At 42.1% G+C, this 24,311-nt stretch overlaps 1 protein-coding gene across 1 annotated transcript; it reads left to right on the top strand.

Annotated features, from left to right (window-relative positions):
• Positions 1–349: 349 nt before the first annotated feature.
• On the top strand, positions 350–20,175 carry METTL14 (methyltransferase 14, N6-adenosine-methyltransferase subunit). Its single transcript, XM_056116888.1, has 11 exons — positions 350–473; positions 2,873–2,961; positions 3,757–3,844; positions 6,553–6,633; positions 6,976–7,063; positions 7,606–7,696; positions 9,002–9,143; positions 11,051–11,143; positions 15,618–15,734; positions 16,662–16,872; positions 19,871–20,175. Exons 1-11 carry the CDS (start codon positions 408–410, stop codon positions 20,173–20,175), a joined length of 1,371 nt encoding a protein of 456 aa, XP_055972863.1. The 5' UTR covers positions 350–407.
• Positions 20,176–24,311: the final 4,136 nt, after the last annotated feature.

The raw sequence follows: 24,311 nt of genomic DNA, 5'->3' as shown, positions 1-24,311 counted from the left end.
GAGGAAGCAACGAAATGGCCCGTTCCGAGGAAACAGTGAGAGCACGCCACAGGGCGTCTGAGGCCGCAGGGGAAAGGGCGGGCGGGCCACAGGTCCCCAAGGGCGGGCTCGGTTCGAATCCGCGGCGACCGACGACAGCAGAGGGGAATCCCCCACGCCCAGCCGCCAGCGACGTTCCCCCCCACGCGGCGCCTTCCCGTGGCCGTCCGAGGAGCGGCGTCGGCGAGGAGGCGGGACTTCCGGGATCCGGCGAGCCACTTCCGGCCGCGCCGGAACTAACCCGTGGGCAAAGCAGCGGTGCCCCCCGCTCCCGGCGAATCGCCTGTTCCCGCGATTGTGGATGGGAACTGGGGGGATTTATTTCTGGCGGGGGGCGGGGGGGCTGCGTGAGAATCAGGCGCTGAGACATGGACAGCCGCTTGCAGGAGATCCGGGAGCGCCAGAAGCTACGGCGACAGCTCCTCGCGCAGCAGGTCCGCGGCCCGGGGGGGGGGGGGGGGGGGAGCTGGGGTGCGCGTGCGCGGCTGTCCCCGTTTTCCCCCCCCCCTCCCCACCCCCCTGACCCTTCACCCCACGCCCGCCCGCCCTTCGGGGCTTCCCGGAGTTGTGTTCACTTCACCGTCGTGGCTCTCGGCCAACGAGGTTCCGGGTTTCCCCTGATCGCTGGGAGGTCTAGAAAACGTTAGTGGCCCTGCACGGGATGCATCGCCCGCAGTTCCCGCAACCTGATTGGGGCTTTTGCTCTTTCCGGGGTCTTCTGCCTCCTGCTTCTACTCGTAGTTTTAACACCTCGTCCCGGAGAGGGTGACTACGTTGTGAAATGTGTGAAATGAACCCCCCCCCCCGCTTCTTCTTTTTTTCTTAAATTTTCCCTTCACTTTGATGGGAGCAGATCTAAAGTTTGCATTGGAAGTAGAATAAGTTATCGGTGATTTGGATTCTGTTCTAACGCTCCTCAGTCACCACAGTCTAGGTGCTAGTGACTTTCTCAGGAGGATTAACGATGAGAGCGGCTTCAGCCGATTAATTTGCTCTGACGCGCTAGTCACTGGCCTGGCGGGCCAGTCATTTGGAGCTAGGTTTGTGTCGAGATCTTGCCTTCACTGTCTCCAGGTCTTGCTTCACAAAGCAATCTTCACTGCTTCTTGGGGGCGAGGAAGTTGCGTCTCAGGGAGAAGTTGAGGGCACGCTTAAAACCAGAGGCTGGCTTTTCTGATAGTTTCTTGGCGTCATTGAAAATGATGGGCGGGACGCTCATGAGCTTTAATGCGGCACCGTATTGTTCCTTTCTCAAAATATTTTTTTTTAATAACTGAGTTTAAAAACCTATGTTCTTTCTTCATCTGACGAAAAGATTGATAGCAGAGCGCTAAAAATTGGGGTTTTGGAATCTGATCTATTCTTGGACCACTGATGAATCCGGACAAATTGTAAATCAGTTCTCTGTCTCTGTCTCTGTCTCTGTCTGTCTGTCTGTCTCTCTCTCTCTTTCTCTCTCTCTCTCTCTTAAATAAAACGTTGTTGGCCGGGGTCAGGCATAGGGTGTGATGGTACCATGTGCAGTACCGGTGATGGAAGCTGAGTTAGCCACATACAAGGCAAGAACTAGTGATCTGTACTGTATCTCTTGCCCTGTAACATTTTTTTTAACTTCAATTAATTTTTATTTTTACATTTAATTCTTAAATTGAATAATGCAATTTCAATTTCACTTTGAGACAAAAAAATCACATTTACATTTTAGTTTTACAAGCAATTGACAAAAAAACAATTATATGAACAATATGATTTTTTTTTTGCTGTGCCAATCCCACTATATTTTTTTTAATTTATTTTTTATTTTTAGTGAAACACCATGAGGTACAGTTGTAGATTTACAATTTTTTGTGCTTGGGTTTCGATTATACAATGATCAAATACCCATCCCTCCACCGGTGCCCATTTTCCACCACCATGGATAATATCCCTCCCACCCCCATCCCTCCCATCTCACCCTGCCTCTGTGGCAGTTGCCCTGTAACATTTTAATGAAAGTTGGTTTATTTACTATCAGAAGAGCAAAAATTACTGTTTTTAATAGCATAATGCCTATTACACTATGAACATTATTAGCTCCCCCCCCCCCCATTTTGGTGATTGCTTGCTTTATTCTTGTAAGTAAGTAAGTAAGTAAAGGCCCTCCCGTTGATCATCGATTTGCTCGAGCGGGCCCAGTAACGTCTCCATTGGAGACTTTTGTTGTTACTGTGTCTGGCATATCGAATACTCTCGGTAGCTTGCCGGGCTCTCCGAGAGGGGCGGAGGAATCGAACTCGGGTTGGCCATGTTGGCCGCTTGTAAGGCGAACGCCCTACCCGCTGTGCTATCTACGGCCATACCACCCTGAACGCGCTTTATTCTTGATTACTTAGGAAATTAGACCAGAAGTGTGACTCAGGAATAGTTCAGTGGTAGATAGCCCTTGCCTTGCATATTTAAAGTCCTAGGTGCAATTCTTGATACCATCTAAATGAATAAATAAAATGGGATAGATTAACTGCAACGAAGTGTCTTAATTTCAAAATGTAACTGAAAGCCTGAAAGGAAAATACAGTAGGTAGCAACCTGGATTGAATCCCCAGCACCACTTATGGTCCTGGGAGCACTGCCAGGAGACTGATCCCTGAGCATTGTTTTCATCAGTCCAGATTGTCCTTCATTTACAGGGTATTGTTCCAAAGTGTCTTCATTTTGTTCTCCAAGATAACATTCATTTGCTGAGGAAGTTGCAATTAAAAATAAAATGACTTAATCTATTAAGTGCAGCTCCAGCTGGCTGAAATGACTGTGCAGTGTGTTGGCATCTAATTTTTTTGTTTTTGCCTTTTTACAGTTGGGAGCGGAAAGTGCTGACAGCATTGGCGCTGTGTTAAACAGCAAAGATGAGCAGAGAGAAATTGCTGAGACGAGGGAAACTTGCAGGTCAGCAAATGACTTTTTTTAACAATTGTATTAATGTTGAGAAAGGAGCATTGTTTAATAAATCTAGGTATGAAGTGTGTTGCTATGAAAAACATCAAAAACAGATTTCAGAAACATTGATATTTCCTGGTTCACAAATTATGACTTTTTATTTTTTCAAGATAGTAAATTCTCATAAAGAGAACTTTATAAAAATTTCAAAAATGGAATGGTCAAACAAGCATCAGCTTATATGCCAAAAATAATTATATTTCTAAAATTGTAAGACATGGGGCCAGAAGGATAGTACAGAGATAGGGTGTTTACCCTGCTTGCGGCTGACCCAGGTTCAATCCTGGGCATCTCATATGGCCCCCTGAGCACTGTCAGGAGTAATCCCTGAGGAGAGAGACAGAGGTAATCCCTGAGTACTGCTGGGTATGACCCCAAAACAAAATATTTAAGATGAACCATTCCTCTCAAAGTGACGGCCGCTGATAGTTCATGAAGCATTTTGGAATTGTTTCAGTACTTTATTTATAATTTGAATATGAGTTTTGTTCTAGGTAGATAAGAATCTTCTATATACAGAACTTTTTGTCAGACATCTGATAGGTGCTTTTCCTGTTTTGTTAAAAGGAAGTCTGGAATTATGAAGTAGATTGAGTGACTCTTCACATGATTTGTAAACTAGGTGACTAGTCTGGAAAATTTTAATCTTGCTCTCTTTCCATAAATTGTTATGTACCATTATCAATAGAGTCATTTGTACAAATTGCATATATTTGTATGTGATATTTCAGTTTAAAATTTTAGGGCATCCTATGATACCTCTGCTCCAAATGCAAAACGTAGGTATCAAGATGAAGGAGAGACAGATGAAGATAAAATGGAAGAATATAAGGCAAGTAGAGACTGTCGCACTTTGGTGGTCAAGAAAAAAATCTAATTCTTATATTAATATAGAATCTTACCCTGTCACTGTCCTTCTGTTGTTCATCAATTTGCTTGAGCAGGACCAGTAACGTCTCCATTGTGAGACTTGTTGTTACTGTTTTTGGCATATCGAATACATCATGGGTAGTTTGCCAGGCTTTGCCGTGAGACCGAGATACTCTCAGTAGGTTGCTGGGCTCTCCTTGCCGGGCTCTCCGAGAGGGGTGGAGGAATCAAACCTTGGTCGGTCGTGTGCAAGGCAAACACCCTACCTGCTGTGCTGTCTTTCCAGCCCCAGGAAATCAAATTTGATGAACAAATTTGCTGATTTCTATTTTTTCTGGGGGGGAGGGAATGGTTGGCCCATACCTGAGGGTGCTCAGGTGCTATCCCTGACTCCGTGCTTGTGGATCACTCCTGGTGGTGCTTCAGGAATAATGGGTTGACCCCAGGCCTCCTGCATATAAAGTATTTGGTTCAGTTGTTAACTCTCCAGTCAAGAAAGTTGGATTTTAATTTTAGTTACTTATTTGTGGGGGGGGGGTGGCATGGCGGGACTTACAGCAGTGTTCAAGGCCAGCAGTTTTCAGGATTCACCATGGATACATCTTGCTGGTTTGCAGGGAAAGGGGCATGTGTTACTCAGGGTCTCACCTGCAGAGCTACCACTTAAACTATATTCCTGACTCTAGAACATTCCATTTTAAAGCGTTTGAAATAATTGTCAGCATGTAGATAACCAGGTAAATTCGGATAGCTTTATCATTTTAATGCAAGATTTATGTGGGCTTAATTATGTAAAGCTCTTCATATAGTGTCTTGTTAAGTACTGGGCTATAATATATGAGTGAGGAGATAAAAGTATGTTGGAAACTGATTTTTGCATCAGTGTTGCACGGGTAGGCGGTCTGAGACAAGGAACGTGAAAGAAATTATGGCTCACGGAGGATCGCAAGATTCGCTCAGATCTTGTAACAAAGAGCAGTCTTTTCAGCTTCCTTTTATTTGCTGGCTTATTATAATCATGTCCAATGAAATTCAACAGCATGGGAAGAATGACCAATTAAATTCAACAATGTGGTAGGAGAACATGATCAGTTAAAGGAAGAAAGATATAATTAGTTAGAAGAAGAAAAATATGGTCAGTTACATAGGTCACTACCTCCTCACATCTGAAAACAGTCAATTACATCATGACCTCCTCACTCCTGAAAACAGTTATATCTAAAGTTTAGCTGGTTCTGAAATATGTGAGAAGAGGAAGCTGCTACTTTGTGCTGTAGGAATTTGCTGCCCACAGAGGGTCAGTTTTGCCTTTTCCATATCAATCAGACTCTCAAGCTTAGGCTTGTCCACTTAGTGCAATGTGGGGTCCTGGATCTGCTTCCTGAATGCAGGGCAACGTCCAAGAACGCATCTTCATGATCTGGTTGGGCACCGTCACATCAGATTTTGGGAGGATGCAGTATTTTGCTGGGATTGTGTACTCCATGTTAACCATATAGGCTAGCACAGTTAAAATTCTTTAGAGAAGGGGCCAGAGAGAGATTGCTCAGTCAGCTGCGTGCATGCTCAGTAGAGTGTGTGCTCGATGCAGGAAGTCTGCGAACCATCCTTGGCACTGAATGGTCCGTTGACCAATCCCTGGGTGTAGCATCTACCTACTCCCCAGAAAAGCCTGCTGTTTGGCAAATGAGTGCCACCTGGCTGTGTAAAGCCATTTCTGAGGGCCAGAGTGCTAGGACAGGGAGTAAGACACTAGCCATGCATGCAGCTGCCCCTCGTTCAGTCCATGGCACTGCAAATGGTCCCTTGAGCATCACCAGGTATAATAATCCCTGAGCACCACCCATTGTGGCCCCACAATCCCCCAACTAAAAAAAAAAACCCAAAAAACCCATAAACCATTTTTGAGAGAAGCCCAATAAAAGCCCAATTTATAAATCTATACTCTGAATATTTAATTGAAAGTATAAGACACATATCTGCATTTTTAGTAATTTTTATACTGCTATTTTAATAAAGAATGAGCCGTTTCAGTGTCTAGAGAGCTCAATTATGCTGTTATCTAACCTCACAAATATTGTTTTGTGCTGTATTTTGCTATATGCTAAAGTATAACAGATTTTTTTATTATTTTAGGTCAAACTATACAGCGCCCAAGATTATAAGCTTTTGACTTATAGAAATAGCAGTTTCATATAAATAGCCCCGTAAGTGGTCGTATCTTTTGTGTTTGTTTTGGGAGCCACACTCAGCGGTGCTCAGGAGTTCTCCTCGCAGTGCGTGGGTGACTATATGGGGTGTCAGGGATCGAGCCTGGGCTGGCTGGTTGCAAGGCCAACTCTCTCTGGCCTGGTGGTCATATTTTTTTATTTGAGCTAAATTTCTGTTAATTTTTGTCTTTACATTTGGCTCAATTCTAATTTGACAAAACATTTAGCCGTAGAAACTATTTACTATTAATAAGATAAAAATCTGTAAAAGTAATCAACTGATTAGATCTTTTGATGAGAAAGTGAAGATTTTGGTGTTTGACTTCCATGGTGATTTAAAAAGTTTATTATATAGTACGGAAATATAATCGGCACTTTGATTTTTAAATAATCAAGGTATCATGCTACATAAAATATACGTTCTATACAAAAAATGTCTACTTAATCTTCCTTTAACAAGGATGAACTTGAAATGCAACAGGAGGAAGAGAATTTGCCATATGAAGAAGAGATTTACAAAGATTCAAGTACTTTCCTTAAGGTAAGTAATCAAATTTTAAGATAGCACATTTCAGCTCTGTGTCTGAAAAGATTGTAAATGCCAGTTGGGTTTTCAGATTTTGTTATTAAGGTATTATTATAAAATATAGTTTAAGCATATTCGTGAAATATTTTAATACCTGGCTTTTAGGATTAGATCATGCTGGATTAACATTTTGGACTATTGAATAATTTTAGTTGGGGTGTTTTTGAATATTGCAACGATTTTTCATTTTGTTACTCCACTTATGTTTTATATAATCTCATAAGAAAGCAAGGATCAGAGTTAGTGTATCTGCCATCAGAGTGCGTGTTGTTAATTTAATTTTAACATTTTCTTCAGGGAACACAGAGTTTAAACCCCCACAATGATTACTGCCAACATTTTGTAGACACTGGACATAGACCTCAGAATTTCATCAGGGACGTAGGTATGCCAGAATTGGTTGGATATACTATCATAACTCTTGGATTACCTGCATGTAATTTGTTCTTTCTGTGGATTAAATTTGTAACAAAATGATTTTTCCTCGCTTGTTTTTTCTCTGTCTATTCTCAGTGATTCTGGTATATACTTTTTCCCTCAGTCTTTTATCCACTTTCTTTTTCCTTCCTTTTGTTTTCTTGAGCCATACCCCTAATGCTGTGGGCTTACTCCTGGCTCTGTGCTTGAGAACTGTATGTGGTGCCAGGGATCGAACCAGAATCAGCCCACATACAAGGCAAGCACCTTAACCTTTGTACTATCTCTCTGGCCCTGACAGCATCTGGATTTTTGCAGGCATGTGGTGTTAGGGTCATGAGGTATAAAATGTGTATGTGACACATGTTAATAAATTTTTTTTAAGAGGATAGAAAAATAAAGTGTGTGGGTGTGGTTCTGTTTACTTGGCAGGACTCATAGCCTTCCCCGAATTTGCTGATACGAATTCTAATTCTATTGACATTTTGAATTGACTGTTTCTCTACTCAGGTTTGGCTGACAGATTTGAAGAATACCCTAAACTAAGAGAGCTCATCAGGTTGAAAGATGAGTTGATAGCTAAATCTAACACTCCTCCTATGTAAGTGATTTTTTTGGTTTATTTACTTTCCGTTCCCAGTACAGGTTCAAATGTAATTATTTTATTCACTGATAGCATGTTTATCATGTTAATGCACTCTGTTTCCTCTTTAGAGTAAATGTATTCATTTGAAACTTGAGTGCTGAGTAGTTTGCTTAAATTTTTTTTTTTCAGTTTTCTGTATTATTTTGTCTATATATTTTTATAGAAAGACTTAGATGAAGGGAAAAAAATCTAAAGTTAAACTTTTAACTCAGCATTCAGAAATACATTTGTAACATTTTGAATATGATAGATACTGTTTTTTTTTTCTGCTTTTTGGGTCACACCTGGCAATGCACATGGGTTACTCCTGGCTCATGCACTCAGGAATTACTCCTGGCGGTACTCAGGAGACCATATGCTAGGAATCCTAGGATGCTAGGAATTGAACCCGGGTCAGCTGCATGCAAGGCAAATGCCCTACCCACTGTGCTATTGCTCCAGCCCCAGATACTTATTTGGAGCTATTGCTAAACAGAATGTTTTCTTCATTATCATATAAGAAATGTATGTAAGGCCTTTGAAATTGTAGAATCTATTATTTCACACTTAGCTTACTTTGAACATTTTTTTTTTTTTGCCAAGATGTATCTATTCATGATGAGAGGAACCACAGATAAGTCAGAGTGGTGAAAAACATTAGTATACTTTAATATTTATTCTGGTTAAAAATAGTATAACGTATTATGTGCCTAAAATACTTTATAGTATATGAAAATACCCCTTTAGTAAAGGCCGATGATAGTTTATACTGAGTAACTGGAAGGTACTCTCAATATAAATAAGCTTATACAAGCTAATAAATGAAAACTGCATCCATCTTTAGAAAATTCTGTTGGGAAATTTTAAAAGCTGAGAGGTAGTTTTTGTGATTTAACTAAACAATTGAGAAAAACTTAGAAATTTAGATAATGGAAGGGGGCTCAAACATCTTTGTGTGGACTTTCACTGTAAAAATGAAAGAATTGGGTGGATATGAGATGTAACTACATTCACATTGTAGGGCATGTAGAAGAGACTTATACTGAGGAGAGAGATCGCAGAGAAATATACTGAAGAAAGATTTCCCCATCATAAAAAAAAAAGACTTTAAATAATTAGTTCATGATTTTGTAGTGTTTAGTGAGATTTAAGAAATTTTTATTTCTTTCTTCAAGATACTTGAAAATATCCTGCTCACTTTTTTTCCTCTCTGGTTTGTGCCCAGACAGTTGAACTGTCCACCTCTCCACCTCTGTCACATTTTATGCTTTAATCAAACAGGTACTTACAGGCAGATATAGAAGCCTTTGACATCAGAGAACTGACACCTAAATTTGATGTGATTCTTCTGGAACCCCCACTAGAAGAATATTACAGAGAGACTGGCATCACTGCTAATGAAAAATGCTGGACTTGGGATGATGTATGATGAAACTTTCTCCGTTGTAATGAATTATTTTTCAAGTTTAATCAAATATATGTATTTGATACGAAAGTATTATTGTTAATAAAAGTCCTACTCTTCCAGGTATCATAAGTATTTACTTATTGGGTCCGAAGTTTCAGTAAATTGAATAAGTATTATAGTATCTTTAGTCTGATTCTACTTTGAGCTGGAACTTGACCATACTGAGTACATACTTCAGAAAAGATTCTTAGTCTCAGTCTTCGAATGCGAGGGTAATACAATACTTGGAAACAGAAAGAACTGACAACTCAGTCTGCATCTTAGTATAAAAATATAAAACACAATTTCTACTCTTCAAGAGGCTTACATTAAAATAATTTTATATAATTTCAGTAAAGTATGATTGTTACTAACTTGTTACATTTTTCTGAAGTTAAGCAAGTTAACGTTCATCATTTATAGAAAGTCACCTGATTTTTTTGATCATTGAAGGTGTACTGAGTGTCAGACTATATTTGAGAGTGTGCTGGACTCTCTGTATTAAACGATGACTAAAGACTCGGTACTTGTCCTTAGGAAGCACACTGGTTTACTGGGAATGACGCATTACCCTGAAGTGATCATTGTAGTATTTATGTTAGAGACTCAGTAGGCTTGACTTCATATGGTCAAAGGGGGTCAGATCACATAAGATGCCCCTGACCTCCCCCCCCACCCCCCGCCCCGCACCCAGCACCACCAGGAGCACAGGAGTGATCCCTGAGTACTGCTTTGCTTTAGATACACTAAAATACCACACTTCATCCTTAGATTGCAATGAGAAAGAATAGTTGTCTTTATTATTATTCAGTAATATATGTCATCACTTTTTTAGCTATTCTCCTTATAAACGTCCATATTGCATTGTGGATATTAGATGAAGAAAGATTCACAAGGGGGAGTCATTCTTGGAGATGTTCTGGTCTTTCCCTGGCTCTGCTATCAGAGCTCACTCCTGGTGATGCTGGGGATCAGACCCAAATAGCTGCATGCAAGGCAGTGCTCTCTCCAGGCCCTAAGGAAGATTTTTATGGGGAATATGTGAAGGGGTATTGGGCACTCAGAGCTTACTTCTAGCTTTGTGTTCAGGGGATACTTCTGGTGGTGCTTGGGAGACCAAACCACACAAGGCTTGCACCTTACCTTCTGTTCTATCTCTCTGGCCCTTAGATTAAGAAAGATGTTAAGAGTTAAAGTCAGAGGTATATACAGAATGGGGTTATATATAGTGTAATTTTTCATTATTACTATAATTTAATGTACAAAGATAAGTTGAAGATGAAAATGTTTTGCTTTGGTTTTTGGGCCACACCTGGAAGTGCTCAAGACTTACTCCTGAGTATATGCTATTTTCAAAGTTTTGAGATTTAGTTATTAAAAAACTTATTTTTTGTTTTTGGTAACATAAGGTGAACGGATTTATCAATTAGGTGTGGGTTTTTTTTTTTGGCACTTCTGACTTAAAATAATCATAACAATAAAATGAGTATGTAGATTTATTTTGAGAGTCTTTTATACATATGAGAACCAGAATGTCTACAAGCATTTGTTGTAAAATTTCATTTTAATTTTATCCAAACTTTGGAATAATTTCTCTTTGCTTTAGTTTTTGTTTCTTTGCCCTCAGACTACGTCTTAAAAAATTCTAATTATATATCAATGATTACTTATTACCTTTTTATATAAAAGCAAGTGTATGCATATGAAAATATGCTCATATGTATATTGTCCTAGTTCAATATAACTTAACAGCTAAACAAGTAGTTTTAATGAGAATGAGCACATTTAAATAACACATCCCAAGAGACAGGACAAATCTCAATAATTACTCTTTGTATTTAGGATGAACGGGAAACAAAATATTTTTTTTTAATCTCTTACAGATCATGAAGCTAGAAATTGATGAGATTGCAGCACCCCGATCTTTCATTTTTCTCTGGTGTGGTTCCGGGGAGGGACTGGACCTTGGAAGAGTGGTAAGGTGGCATTCTTTTCAGAAGTAGATATTTAAAATCAAAGGAAAAAATTGTAAGCCATGATGTATTGCATAAGAAGCTTATTTTCCTTTGGTCCTTTGTTTTTTTTTGTTTTGTCCTTTGTTTCTTGACAAGTAAGAAAACATTCAGAAGAGATGAAATTTTCCCAAGAGACTATAGAAAAGGCAGTACCCCCTTAGTTAGCCAACACAAGGAATGAATAAATAAGGTTTATTAAGTAGCTGCAGGAAGAAATCAGTTTAAAGATTTGAAACAAAATTGCAGCTGCATCCTTTGCTGCTGTTCTGAGTCTTGTAAGACAGGTGTGTGCTCCACCACTGAGTCACATTTCTGGTCTCATTTTTAAGACATACTATTTGTCATACCACAAATGATCTGATTTAATCTTGGTAATTTGATAGGTGAGGAATTTCAAACTTGGCTTACATTGAGAATGATCTGTACTCAGAACCTGAAATTCTGCAAATACTTTATAGTCTTTGTATAAATAAGTTTGTTATTTGATTGCTTCTGTCATTTATTACTTTCAAGGTAAAACTAAACCTAATTGTTCCAATTGGATGTTTATCTTTTTGGTGACACTTCCTTCAAGAGGCTATGGAAAAAGTTAAGAAACTTACTATATGTTTTAATAGGTATATTTATAGTAACCTTTTTTTTTATTTTTTTTTTTATTTTTTTTTTTTAATTTATTTATTGAATCACTGTGGGAAAGGTTACAAAGCTTTCAGGTTTATGTCTCAGTCATGCAAATATCAAACACATTTCCCTTTACCAATACTTATTTTTTCCCATGAAGAACCCCAATAAAACCCCACCCCCCACCCCTCCCCGTCCCTGTGAGGCAGATGAATTCTAGTTAACACTCTATCCGCTTTGATTAGATTGTTTCAATAAAAGATTCGCCACTATTATTTAGAGTTTACCCCCCCCCCCCCAAATCAGACATGCTGAAAAAGCATTGTGAAGTGATTTGCTTTCTACAGCTGGGTTCAAGAATTAAATGTTGGTTTTGGATTTCTGCTATTTTACCTATTGACCCTGGAAGTATTTCTACTGAAAGTCAGATAGTTAAGAAATTGGTTTCTGTGTTCTGGAGTCGTGGCCGTGCTGGAGAGCCGCTCGTGGGGGGCAACTGGTGGCCTTGGTAGGGCGTGAAGGGCGGAGCGAAACGCCCCCCTTCCCATGAGGTTTTAGTCGCCCCCACACTCCCGGCTCATACCTGCTGTCCACAAGGCTCCCGTGTGGCCGCCATCTTTCTTTCCAGAGAGGAGAGGGCGAATGGGGCAACACCCTTTCCCCTCCGGCAGACTTGATGGGCTGGATCAACGCATAGTCCATTCACTTTTCTGCTCCAAGCTGCTGGGTTCTGCATTAAGTCCTTGTGCTTCTGGGGCCATGGCCGTGCTGGAGAGCCGCTCGCGGGGGGCGACTGGTGACCTCGGTAGGGCGTGAAGGACGGACCGGAACGCCCCCCGACCCATGAGGTTTTAGTCGCCCCCACTCCCCCGGCTCATACCTGCTGTCCACAAGGCTCCCATGTGGCCACCATCTTTCTTTCCAGAGAGGAGAGGGCGAATGGGGCAACACCCTTTCCCCTCCGGCAGACTTGATGGCCTGGATCAATGCATAGTCCGTTCACTTTTCTGCTCCAAGCTGCTGGGTTCTGCATTAAGTCCTTGTGCTTCTGGGGCCGTGGCTGTGCTGGAGAGCTGCTCGTGGGGGGCAACTGGTGACCTCGGTAGGGCGTGAAGGACGGACCGGAACGCCCCCCTTCCCATGAAGTTTTAGTCGCCCCCACACCCCCGGCTCATACCCGCTGTCCACAAGGCTCCCATGTGGCCGCCATCTTTCTTTCCAGAGGGAGGAGGGCGGAAGGGAGCAACACCCTTTCCCCTCTGGGCAGAAATGATTGCCTGGATTAACGCATAGTCCTTTCACTTTTCTGCTCCAAGCTGCTGGGTTCTGCATTAAGCCCTTGTCCTTCTGGGGCTGTGGCCGTGCTGGAGAGCCGCTCGTGGGGGGCAACCTTTTTAAGCTCTCATATCTAACTTTGAACTTTTCTCCATCTTTCCAGGCTCAGTTCAGAGTTATTAGGAGTGGTTATCATATTTGATTCTGTACCACTTTATCATATTAGATTTTGTTTATGTACCAGTTTATCATGTTAGTGTTTTTTTTTTTTCTTTTCTTGCCTTTTGGGTCACACCCGGCATTGCACAGAGGTTGCTCCTGGCTCTGCACTCAGGAGTTACTCCTGGCAGTGCTCAGGGGACCATATGGGATGTTGGGAATTGAACCTGGGTTGGCAGCGTGCAAGGCAACCACCCTACCTGCTAGGCTATTTCTCCAGCTCCCTATTATGTTAGATTTTGGCTAAAAATTATTACAAAATAATTCAACATGAGAAACACTTGTGCCTTACGGCAATTATGATAGTCAATATTAAGAGCAAAATGAATGTATTGTAATAGGAGTGGAGGCTGACCTTGGTATATCTTTTTGAAATAAAAACTTCTGTCATTTTGCTCTTTTTAACAATAAGAGCATATGTCTTAGGGACCAAGGCACTAGTACAGACGTTAGGGTGTATGCCTTGAATTTCCCTGCCCCGGGTGTTATCCTCAGCACTCCATAATCCTTTTCAGCGTTGCTGGGGGTAGGCCTGGTTGTCTCACGGGTTGCTGGGGTGGGCCTCTGGGCTCCCATCCTCAGCTGGAAAACCTGATTGGTCAGGAATAGCTGGGGGTAGACCCTTGGCTCCCTGAGCACTGCTTGGAGCACCTTCCGCTCTTACTGGCTTTCCCAGCTGGCCTTTTAACCTGTGTTTTACTTGTGGTTGGATGTAGTACTGCACAGTCTATGTCCCCCAACTGGGGGAGGGACTGTGTCCTATTCATGGGTCTGCTCACATGCCGGCCAGCACCTGTGTATGAGATGCAGCTCGTGTGCTGTTGAGTGGCTAGCTGGTGTTTGTTCTGTATTCACATAGTGACTCGCAGACACTATGGTTTAAATTTCTCTATTTCTCAAATTGTTTAAGGTCAAAAATTAGGTTTTTATGAATAATAGCACTGTTAGTACTGTCGTCCTGTTCATCGATTTGCTTGAGTGGGCACCAGTAATATCTCTATTTTGAGACTTGTTGTTATTGTTTTTGGCATATCGAATACGTCACAGATAGCTTGCCAGGTTTTGCCATGCGGAGCGGGGGGAGGGGGGGGTACTCTCGGTAGCTTGCCAGGCTCTCTGAGAGGGGCAGAGGAATCAGACCCGGGTCGGCCATGTGCAAAGCAGATGCCCTACTCACTGTGCTATTGCTCCAGCCCTTTAAAATTTTAAAACTGAATTTTTTGAGGTTATAGGTATTAAACTTATTAATATTTGATGAGATTTATCTGAAGTTATCAGTTTTGACAGTTTTCTGCTTAGCAGTTTTTTAGCTACATAATGATCTTTTATGTAATTCTTTAATCTTTTATGATTAAACAGGAACCTGTGTGTGTGTGTGTGTGTATTTATATGGACCAAATATATGTGTGTGTGTGTGTGTGCATATATATGTATATTTTGTATATACACATATATTTTGTTATTTGTTTAAGCACCATGGTTTACAATACTGTTAATGGTAGAAATACTTCTATAACTTTTAAAACTCACTTTGTATTGTTCACATGGATGCTGTATTAAAGAATTTGAGTATTACAAGATCCTTTCAGTGTTCTTATAATGAAATGTATCAGTATTCAAAAAGCATATATTTATTCTCTATAGTGGCTGTGGGCTGGAGCAATAGCATAGCAGGTAGGACATTTGCCTTGCACGCGGCCAACCCGGGTTGGATTCCTCTGTCCCCTTCGGAGAGCCTGACAAGCTACTGAGAGTATCCCGCTCGCACGGCAGAGCCTGGCAAGCTACCTGTGATGTATTCGATATGCCAAACACAGTAAGAACAAGTCTCACAATGGAAACCTTATTGGTGCCCGCTCGAGCAAATCGATGAACAAGGGGAGGGAGGACAGTGCTACAGTGCTATAGTGGCTATATATTTTTAGCCTCATGATTCATCTTAAGATTTTGGTACTAAAATAAAAACCTGAAACCACTAGGTCTCAATTCTGTAGGAATTTTTTGGGGACTGGATAGGAGGCCGCCCACAGAATGTTCAGAAGGCCTGGGGACCCCGCAAGGTGGTTCTTGGCCAACTGCACCTGTGATTCCGTGTAAGAGCCCAATGATGCCAGGCTGTTTGGGGCCTGGTTGTGCTCCAGGCCACCCTCGGTGCTCCAGGCCTCCCAGGATGGCACTGAGCAGTACCTGGGTGTCAGTTGCCAGGGTCAGATGAGGGTCAGCCACATGCAAGGCCTGTGCCTTTAACCCTCTCCAGCCCCTCTAGGAAGTTAAGTACTGTTTATTATTATTAAGGACTTTTAAATTCTTTCATTTGTAGTGTTTACGCAAGTGGGGTTACAGGAGATGTGAAGATATCTGTTGGATTAAAACTAACAAAAACAACCCTGGCAAGACTAAGACTTTAGATCCGAAGGCTGTCTTCCAAAGGACAAAGGTATTGCCTGTACTGCTTTGTTTTCTCTGTTTGCTTTCAAGTTTTTCCAAATCACTATTTAATTTGTAATTAATTTTGGTAGAAAGGTTCTTTGCTTTGACATTGAGCTTTACTGTATACATCTAAGTTAACTTTAAATTATTATCATTATTTTATTCACTGTTAGATTAGCATCCACTGTGTCTAAGCTGCTGAAATTCTAAGTAAGATACAGAATTTTGGTATCACCAGCCCCCCCGAAATGATCCCTTTCTCCAAGCATAGAAAAAAAATGCTAGTAGCAAGACTCAAAATTGGTCAGCTGAGAGGCATATTTCTCTTTCCTTTCTCTTTTCCTGCATGGGAACCTGCATTTTAAAACTTGAGAGCCTTGGTTTTCACAACTGCCCTGCCTATATCAGACTGAAATTTTAGGAAGTATTAAAGAGCAGGAGGCGCTAACATTTTAATCTATACTCCCACAGTCCAGGTTAGAGAAAGTGTTTTTTGTTTTGCTTTGTTTTTTTCAAAGGGAGGCATATTCTCACATTTAGTTATATGGAGTATTTTGATGTCTATATCATGCTTAAAAGTTCTCTCTCCAGGGATAAGGTTTATCTCTTGGGTCTGGTTTTGATAGGGATCACATGAGGCCCTATAGAATATCATCTTAAGATTTCAAGTTCACAACTCCGTAACTGATGAAAGCAAATTGTCACTTGTCAAGTATTACAGCAGAAAAGACTCTCTGGTCATTTTCCCCCCCTTCTGAAACTGAATGGTGCCCTAGGTGAATCCTTGGCCAGTGTCCCTGGGAGTCAGCCCACATCTGGAGATTCAGTTTTTCCCAATGTGGGCCCTTGATTCAGAGAAACGAAGAATGTCTTGAAATTGGGGGCATCGGGAATGTAGGATATTATTCATTGGTCTGCTCTTGTGCTCACCCAGGAACACTGCCTTATGGGCATCAAAGGAACAGTTAAGCGCAGCACAGATGGCGACTTCATTCATGCGAATGTGGACATTGACTTGATTATCACGGAAGAACCAGAAATTGGCAACATAGAAAAGCCTGTGGAAATTTTTCACATCATTGAACATTTCTGCCTCGGGAGAAGACGTCTTCATCTGTTTGGAAGAGATAGTACAATTCGACCAGGTAGGAAAACAGAAAAGACAAACAGGCGTTTATGCAGAATCCTCCTCGTGGGCGGGACAGTGCTCAAGATTGAACTCTCAGCCCCCAGCCTGTGACACAGTGCCTCACGGCCCTCCAGCTGGCGTGGCAGCTCTTACCATGGAGCTGTCCCAGGGCTCGGAAATGGCCTTGCTCTGCTTTGCTTTTGGTTTGAGGGACTGGATGTGGTGCTGGGTGCTGAACCCATGTGCAGGACAAGTGCTCTGTTCTCTACTCTCTCTCCAGCCCTGAAATGTCTTTCTTGGTTTTAGACAGATGGCTAAGAAGTGATGAAATGTCGTTCTTGACTTTTTTTCTTTTAAATTCCACTTTATCTGATCTTTCTATTAATGTTACCTGTTTAAGTTTTCTTTGGGTTGGCATTTGCACGGCTTACTTCTATCCTTTCAGTCTTCTGTATCCTTACACTTAAAAGGCCTGGCTGATTTTTCATGTAGCTTATTTTTACCTTTGAATTGATATAGTCCTCCTATTCCTCCTATTTGCGGAAATCGACATCTTACTATATACCCTCCTTTTTGTTTCTTTGGGTTTTTTTATTATTCTATTTTTCTTTTATATTTCTTGTGTTGTTCCTTCCATGGTTATCTTGGAGATGGTAGCATGCATCCTTAAAACATAAATTTAGATTAAAATAACACATTGATTGATAATCTAGGTTTTTTTTTTGTTTGTTTTGGGGCTGTACCTAGCGGTGCTAAGTGGTACTCCTGGCTCTGTGCTTAGAAATCACTTGTGCTGGTACTGGTAGGAACATACACAGTGTCACATTTGAACTGGAATCGGCTGTGTGCAAGGCCACTCTAACCACTGTTCTCTATCTTCAGCCCTACCTTAGCATTTTAAACCCAACTTTTTTCAGTATATCATTTATAAATGGGTACTGTATATGCAGTATCCACACGAGTACAGAATGAGCTTTGAGTTATTTAGATGTTTTTTGCATATATACATGAACATCTTGTTTGGGATTTTTATGCTAAATTAACTTTATATTTGAATATAAATTAACTTTGCTATTTGGGTAGCAGCACTTGTGTCAGACAAGCAAAATATTTCTTCACTGAGTTGTGAAGGTCACATCATTATATATTCAGCATTGTGTCCTCCAGGAAGTGTAGCTGTTCCTACATGCTGAGTGTCAAGATTATGGCTGCAGCATTTGAGGAAATACAGAACAGATTTTTCTCTTTGTAATCGGTTTATCTTACCCAAATAGTTCCTGGGTCTGAGAATAATCCCCAGTGGCAACTGCTCAAGGAGGTTGCCAACTTAAAAGAGATGAAGAGTAAAAGCAAATATCAGATGATAATCCTTTAATAACTGAGCCATCAGTGTAACTATTTTAAAGAAAATGTTGAAGGGGAAACAAGATTCAATCTCATTACCCCCAAGAATGATATCTACATATTTTGTCTTTTGTTTCGTTTTTTTGCGCCATACCCAGCAATGCTCAGGGCTTACTCTTGCTTGCACTCAGGGATCACTCCTGGTGGTGCTCAGGGGCCCATCTGGGATGCCAGGGATCGAACCCTGGTTCTCTGCTACCTGGCAAATGCCTCACCTGCTGTACTGTTGCTCAGGCCCCTCTAGATTTTGTGGTACTTCTGAGCAAATGTTTAAGTGTGTATAATCAGTCATCCTTTTTTTTCCTTAGTTGTCAATTGTATTTCCGTATATTAAATGATAAGCAATTTATAGATTTTTGAAAACTTGAGGGCTGGAGCGATAGCACAGCGGGTAGGGCGTTCGCCTTACACGCGGCCAACATGGCCGACCCGAGTTCGATTCCTCCGCCCCTCTCGGAGAGCCCGGCAAGCTACCGAGAGTATTCGATATGCCAGACACAGTAACAACAAAGTCTCCAATGGAGACGTTACTGGGCCTGCTCGAGCAAATCGACGATCAACGGGAGGGCCTTTACTACTTTACTTTTGAAAACTTGAATACTTGTTGCACAAGTAAATGGAGAAACTACTTAATTATAGTTTTTATGATTTTCAGCATGTTCTTCTCCATTTCTTTAGCTGTGCCTACTTTCCTCACTTTATACATTCCTTCAGACTGACGTTCTATTCTAACTGATCTAGGTCTTTGGGGTGAACATTTATTTTTGGCTTGTAATCTACCATCTAATTCTTTTGTTCCTTCTTGGAAAACTGTAATATTCACTACAGTAACAATCAGAAAGTATAACATTGGTGAAATGGTGTTAGCCATGTTACCAATCTGGAGAGCTCTGCTTCATTATCTGGATGAAACCCTCAAACATACTTTTTCCTCAAAGAGTATTTTCAGGTATATTTCTCATAGTATCATTATGCATGAGCATATTACCTAAGTCATGCAGTTGGAATATTACTAGTCATGTGGTGAAAGGATTAAAACTCACTGTCACATACACCAAAGTTAGGCCGCTTGGCTTTTAGTGATCCCCTGGAGACTGTAATGAACTGCTAAAGGAAGGAAATTCTGCGCAGGAGGGCCAGTTTTTCTCTGCAAGGATCTGCATGTTTTATTGTTGTAAGAAACCAGCAGGAGATGTGTTGACTATTGTTTTTATGAAGCGTATTGTGCACTGCCGTGTAATAGCGCGTGCTGCATTCCATACCACGTATGTGCCCGTCATCCCAGAGGAGGTTGCTGGGGAAACTGAGAAACGCAGTTGCCCATGCAGGTATGGAAGGTGCACCTTGATCTGCAGGTACTTTCCTGGTAAGCCGGGAGCCTGCAGAGGGATACACAAAGGGCGCGGCCAAAGCGTGCAGGGAGTTTCGCATGGAATTTCCCTTTCAGCTTTTCCCAGGCCCTGTTGCAGCTCTGCAGTGTTAATGTCATTTTAATGATGCTCAAGTAGAAAGAGCATGTAAAACTCAGTCTCAGCATACAAAAATGCTTGCTCCCTTTTCTCCTTTGGGGGGGCTGCAAATGACCGTCTCTCCCCTCACCCCGCTTCCAGGCTGGCTCACCGTGGGACCGACGCTCACGAACAGCAACTACAACGCGGAGACGTATGCGTCATACTTCAGCGCGCCCAACTCCTACCTGACGGGCTGCACGGAGGAGATCGAGCGGCTCCGACCCAAGTCGCCCCCGCCCAAGTCCAAGTCGGACCGGGGCGGAGGCGCGCCCAGGGGTGGCGGGCGTGGGGGCACGTCAGCGGGCCGTGGGCGCGAGCGTAACCGCTCCAACTTCCGTGGGGAGCGGGGTGGCTTCCGGGGGGGCCGCGGGGGTGCACACCGGGGGGGCTTCCCGCCACGGTAGGGCCCGCGTCTCGCATGCACTTTGCTTCCATTGCTCCAAGAGGCTCGGCTCGCCCGTTGGACGGGTCCTGCCGCCTTTGTCCCCCGCGGGTAACCCAGTGCCAGCGGGTCACTCGTGGGGGTCTTTTGGGTCTCAGACACGCCGGTGCTGCCAGTCCCCGTGGGAAACTGGCTCGGGTCCCGCAAGCCTGGAGTCAGGGCAGAAGGGACGTTTCTGCCCGGTGCTCTAAAACTCAAACTCCTTTTTTTTTCCCCGCTCTCTTTTGAACATTTGACCTTAAGCTGATACTTGGGTGCAGAATAAACGGCCCAGCCCGGAGGTGGTGCTCCCAGGGCCCGTGGGGGATGCTTGCATGTAACCAGGGGGGTAGACTTTAAATAGGGGGGTGGGGAGAGAGGTGGAGGAAGCCAGTCTCCATCTCAGTCACCGCTTAATCGTGCTTCCTGAGAGGCAGACGTTGACAAATATCCAAGTGCAAGAACTTCGGTGAGGGCCTCAACTTGGATTGACCATCAAAGAAGTTTTCTTTTCCTTTGCGAAATAAAAAGCAGGCAGCCACCGAGACATTCAGTCCTCAGGGGTGTGGCAGCAACATTTGGGGGATGACAGTCCTTGGAGATGAGGAGATGGCATGCAGCTTTAAACACGTGAGAGAAAAAACAGTAGGAACGCAGGTTTAAGAAACTCCCCCAATGACATTTGGAAATGGGATCTGCGGCCGCCTTTTATCGAGACCATACGGGGTGGCATTTGTAAGGATTTTGCAGATCAGTGTCTGAGTCTGCTGTTAACTTCTCTTTCCTTATTGTAACTCATGTCTGAAATGAATTTGATGGATGAAATACTATTACTGTTCTTGATAAATAACATATTTTTAATTTGCGTATGATTTTTGTACTGAAACGTTAAAGCTTTGAAAGTGAAAGCCTGTTTTCCACCTGGGGAATTGCCATTGTAATCAACTGAAAAAAGACTGATTTAAGATCAGACTCACTTTTTTGGCCTGTGAGACAATTTAGTGGTTGATTGTGCTTCTCACAGGCTCACATTAACACCTCCAAGAAGCTCTTGTACCCACTAGGACTTCGTTTGAAGAACTGACTTGCAGAAATAGAATTGAGACCCTTAAAATCCGATGACTTGCTCAAGCGCCGTAAGACTCGGGTTAATCTTTGCCATTTGTAGCATGTTCATGCTTTTCTCACGTAACATTGCTGCCATTTGTGTCCATTACCACTTGAGCCATTGGAAACATCTGGTTGGCCATTTAGGCTGTGGCTAATTACCATACGCTATGCATGCCAAACCTTGGGGAAGAGGGGGTTCAAACCAGGTAGGGTCTGGCTTTCTGGCTTGGTAGCTGGATCACATCCCTGTGTATCCTGGGAAGCACCGCTGATTCTGAGTTGAGTAGAAGAGCTCCCTGTTTTGAGTCTTTAGCTCATAAAGGTGGACACTTAGACTCCCTTCTCCTGCATATTCTAAAGCCAAGCAGTGCCAGTCCTTCGCTTCCTCTTCAGCTCATGGGGTGCCAGTGGCATTCCTGGCATTCACTGTGCTCCCCATGACAGCTCTTACTTGGAATTTCTTTGCATGTTTTTTAAAATCCTTCTCTTCTAGTTGCTAAGTCACAACATCCTGATGAATCACAGGACCTTATTTTTTATCTAAACTTTTGTTTTGGGGCCAGAGCTGGCTGTGCTCAAGGCTTACTCCTGGTAGGGCTTAGAGGACCATATGGGGTGCTGGGGATCAAACCCGGGTCAGACACGTGCAAGGCAAATCTCTCCACCGCCACAGCAGTTTATTTTTAAGCCAGTAGTGTTTTCTTCCTGGATTTAGGCACATAAGTGGTCTTAGAAGTACAGATCCAGATTTTTTTGCTCTTTTGTTAAATCTGTATTTAAAAAAGTGATGGCTCAGTTGAGACCCATTTAAAATGGTAGTTTTGATCTAAGTATTTCATTTTTTTAGTGAGCTATTAAAAACATAAACCTTTACTTACAAGAAAGTCCTCTCAGAGCAAAAGCATCTTTGTGTCCATGTGAGACTTTCAGCATCATCGTCTCTTTATGCTAAAAGTCTTGACTTTAGGAACTTAACTGTAGCCTGGGTCTCAAGCAAATACAATTGGTTTTGAAACTAAAATCTTGGATATCCTAGGGCTTCAAGTGTTTGTCCAACTGAACCCACTAAAGACTCCGTTTCTGGTGAAGACACATTGTTCCTGGTTTTAAGACCTCAATTATTTGTTCATAAACTTTGCTAGTTGCCACAGAGAAATCTACCTCACTTAATCTAGAATATTCTATTGGTATTGGAGAAATGTTCATTTTGAGTATGTGTTCCTCCCTCTGTCACTGGAGATGTTGATAGTTAAATCCAGTCAGATGGGTTTTTACAAGAATACTTCCAAATAATTGGGGATATAGAGGTCAACAATGTGAAACACAGGCACTAAGCATATAATGCTAATCTGCAAAACATCTATGCAATTTGTTTTGTAGTAAATGACTTATCTTTTTTCATTGAATTTTATGTAAAAATTAAACAAGAATATTTGTTTTCATTTCCTTTCTCCCATTTATATCTGTACCTTGTCAATTTTGATGTCTTTTGCACTCCTGAAAAAAATATTCAACCTTATGTGAATTATGTGGGTGTTCTAGAACCAGATGAACATGGCATTGTTGCTTAAACTGTATATTCTACCTCTGTAACTTTTAACAGCACTTCTTTTGCTCTGTGGCCCATAGCAAATGGAGAAACTGCATCTATGGTAAGAACAGACAGTTTGCTTTTCTCTTAACACCTTCGACCAATTTAACCCTCTTTGGCAATATCATTGTTTGCATAGACCCGGTAAAAAGGGATATCTTGGTGAGAGAAGACAGAACCAGGAACATTTGTCATATTGGCTTGACTTAAGCTTCGGTGGCTCTAAGACGCCTTAAATCCTAACAAAGAAATCGGATGGTTGGAGGACATTGGATGGACTCCAGGGTGGGCTTTCTTTACCCTCAGTAAGACATGCGAGAGCCCAAGAGCACAAAAAAGCATGTTAGTACGAGGGTAAAGTCTTAAAGACATGGCCACTAATCAGAAAATGGCAGAAGTGGAGCCGTTGTCACCCTCAAGACTGAGAAGAAGGACCCTATGGAGTTAGGCAAACCCAAACAGACTGGCTTGAGGCCTGCAAGTGGAAAATGTGATCAAATGCTTCCTGAGAAAAGCCACCTTGCTCTAACTAAATTTAAAGTTGAAAGTTACTATCCCAGCTCTTACTGTGCCTATGCAAAATAACAGTCACTTTTATTAAAGACAAATAATCTGTTATGTTAATTGTAAAGGCGGAGAGAAAACCATGCTTCATTTCAGGGTTTTGGTGAAAAAAAAAAATATTCTTGGTCCACGGAGGGATAATAAAACTTCCAGAGAATTCAGAGAAAATCAGCCACTCCCTGTGAAGCAGGCCAGGGGGTTGGCTCTTGGAACCTAGGCTCTGTTCAAAGTTATTTTAACCGGGGTCTTACTAATCTGTAATTGCTTTCCCAGAAAGGTCCCCTTCAAAAAGGGCAATAACCTCTTGTAACCTCTAGCTCTTCACCTGGTATTTCTGAAAAGCTATTCATGCCCTTGTCCTACCCTGTAAGTAACATGACAAGGGGAACAGGCAGGGCAAGCTCAGAAAATGAACCTTAAGAAAGGGAATCATCAGTATGAAATGTCACAAGGGTGGCCTAGGTGATGCTTTATAATCTGATGACCTAGGCCCACCTGGAAAGTCTATATGAGGACACCAGAAGATAATCTCCCCTATTTTAGTGGCTGTTAGGCCCTAAAAGGACCCTCTATCTGAGGATAGTTAGCCTTTGACCTCCAACTATTACACTCATCTCCTAGACACTAGGTCATTTCCTCTATTCTATGTGTACTATGCTTGGAAGGAAACAATGTGTCTTTGTGAATCAGTCTAGATCTATTTTCAACCTATAAAGAAAACCTTCCAGTACTGGGGGCAGGCTTAAAAGTTGCTTTCATGGAAAATACTTGGGTTTGGCTCACTTGGGTCCTGCCCTTCTTGGTCTCTTGGCAGAACTCTGCTTGTCATAGCTGATAGGACTTGGCCTTACAAG

Source organism: Sorex fumeus, unplaced genomic scaffold, assembly GCF_029834395.1.
Source record: "Sorex fumeus unplaced genomic scaffold, SorFum_2.1 ptg000033l, whole genome shotgun sequence".
In the NCBI taxonomy this organism is placed as follows: domain Eukaryota; kingdom Metazoa; phylum Chordata; class Mammalia; order Eulipotyphla; family Soricidae; genus Sorex; species Sorex fumeus.
This window is presented reverse-complemented; position numbering and strand designations above follow the sequence as displayed.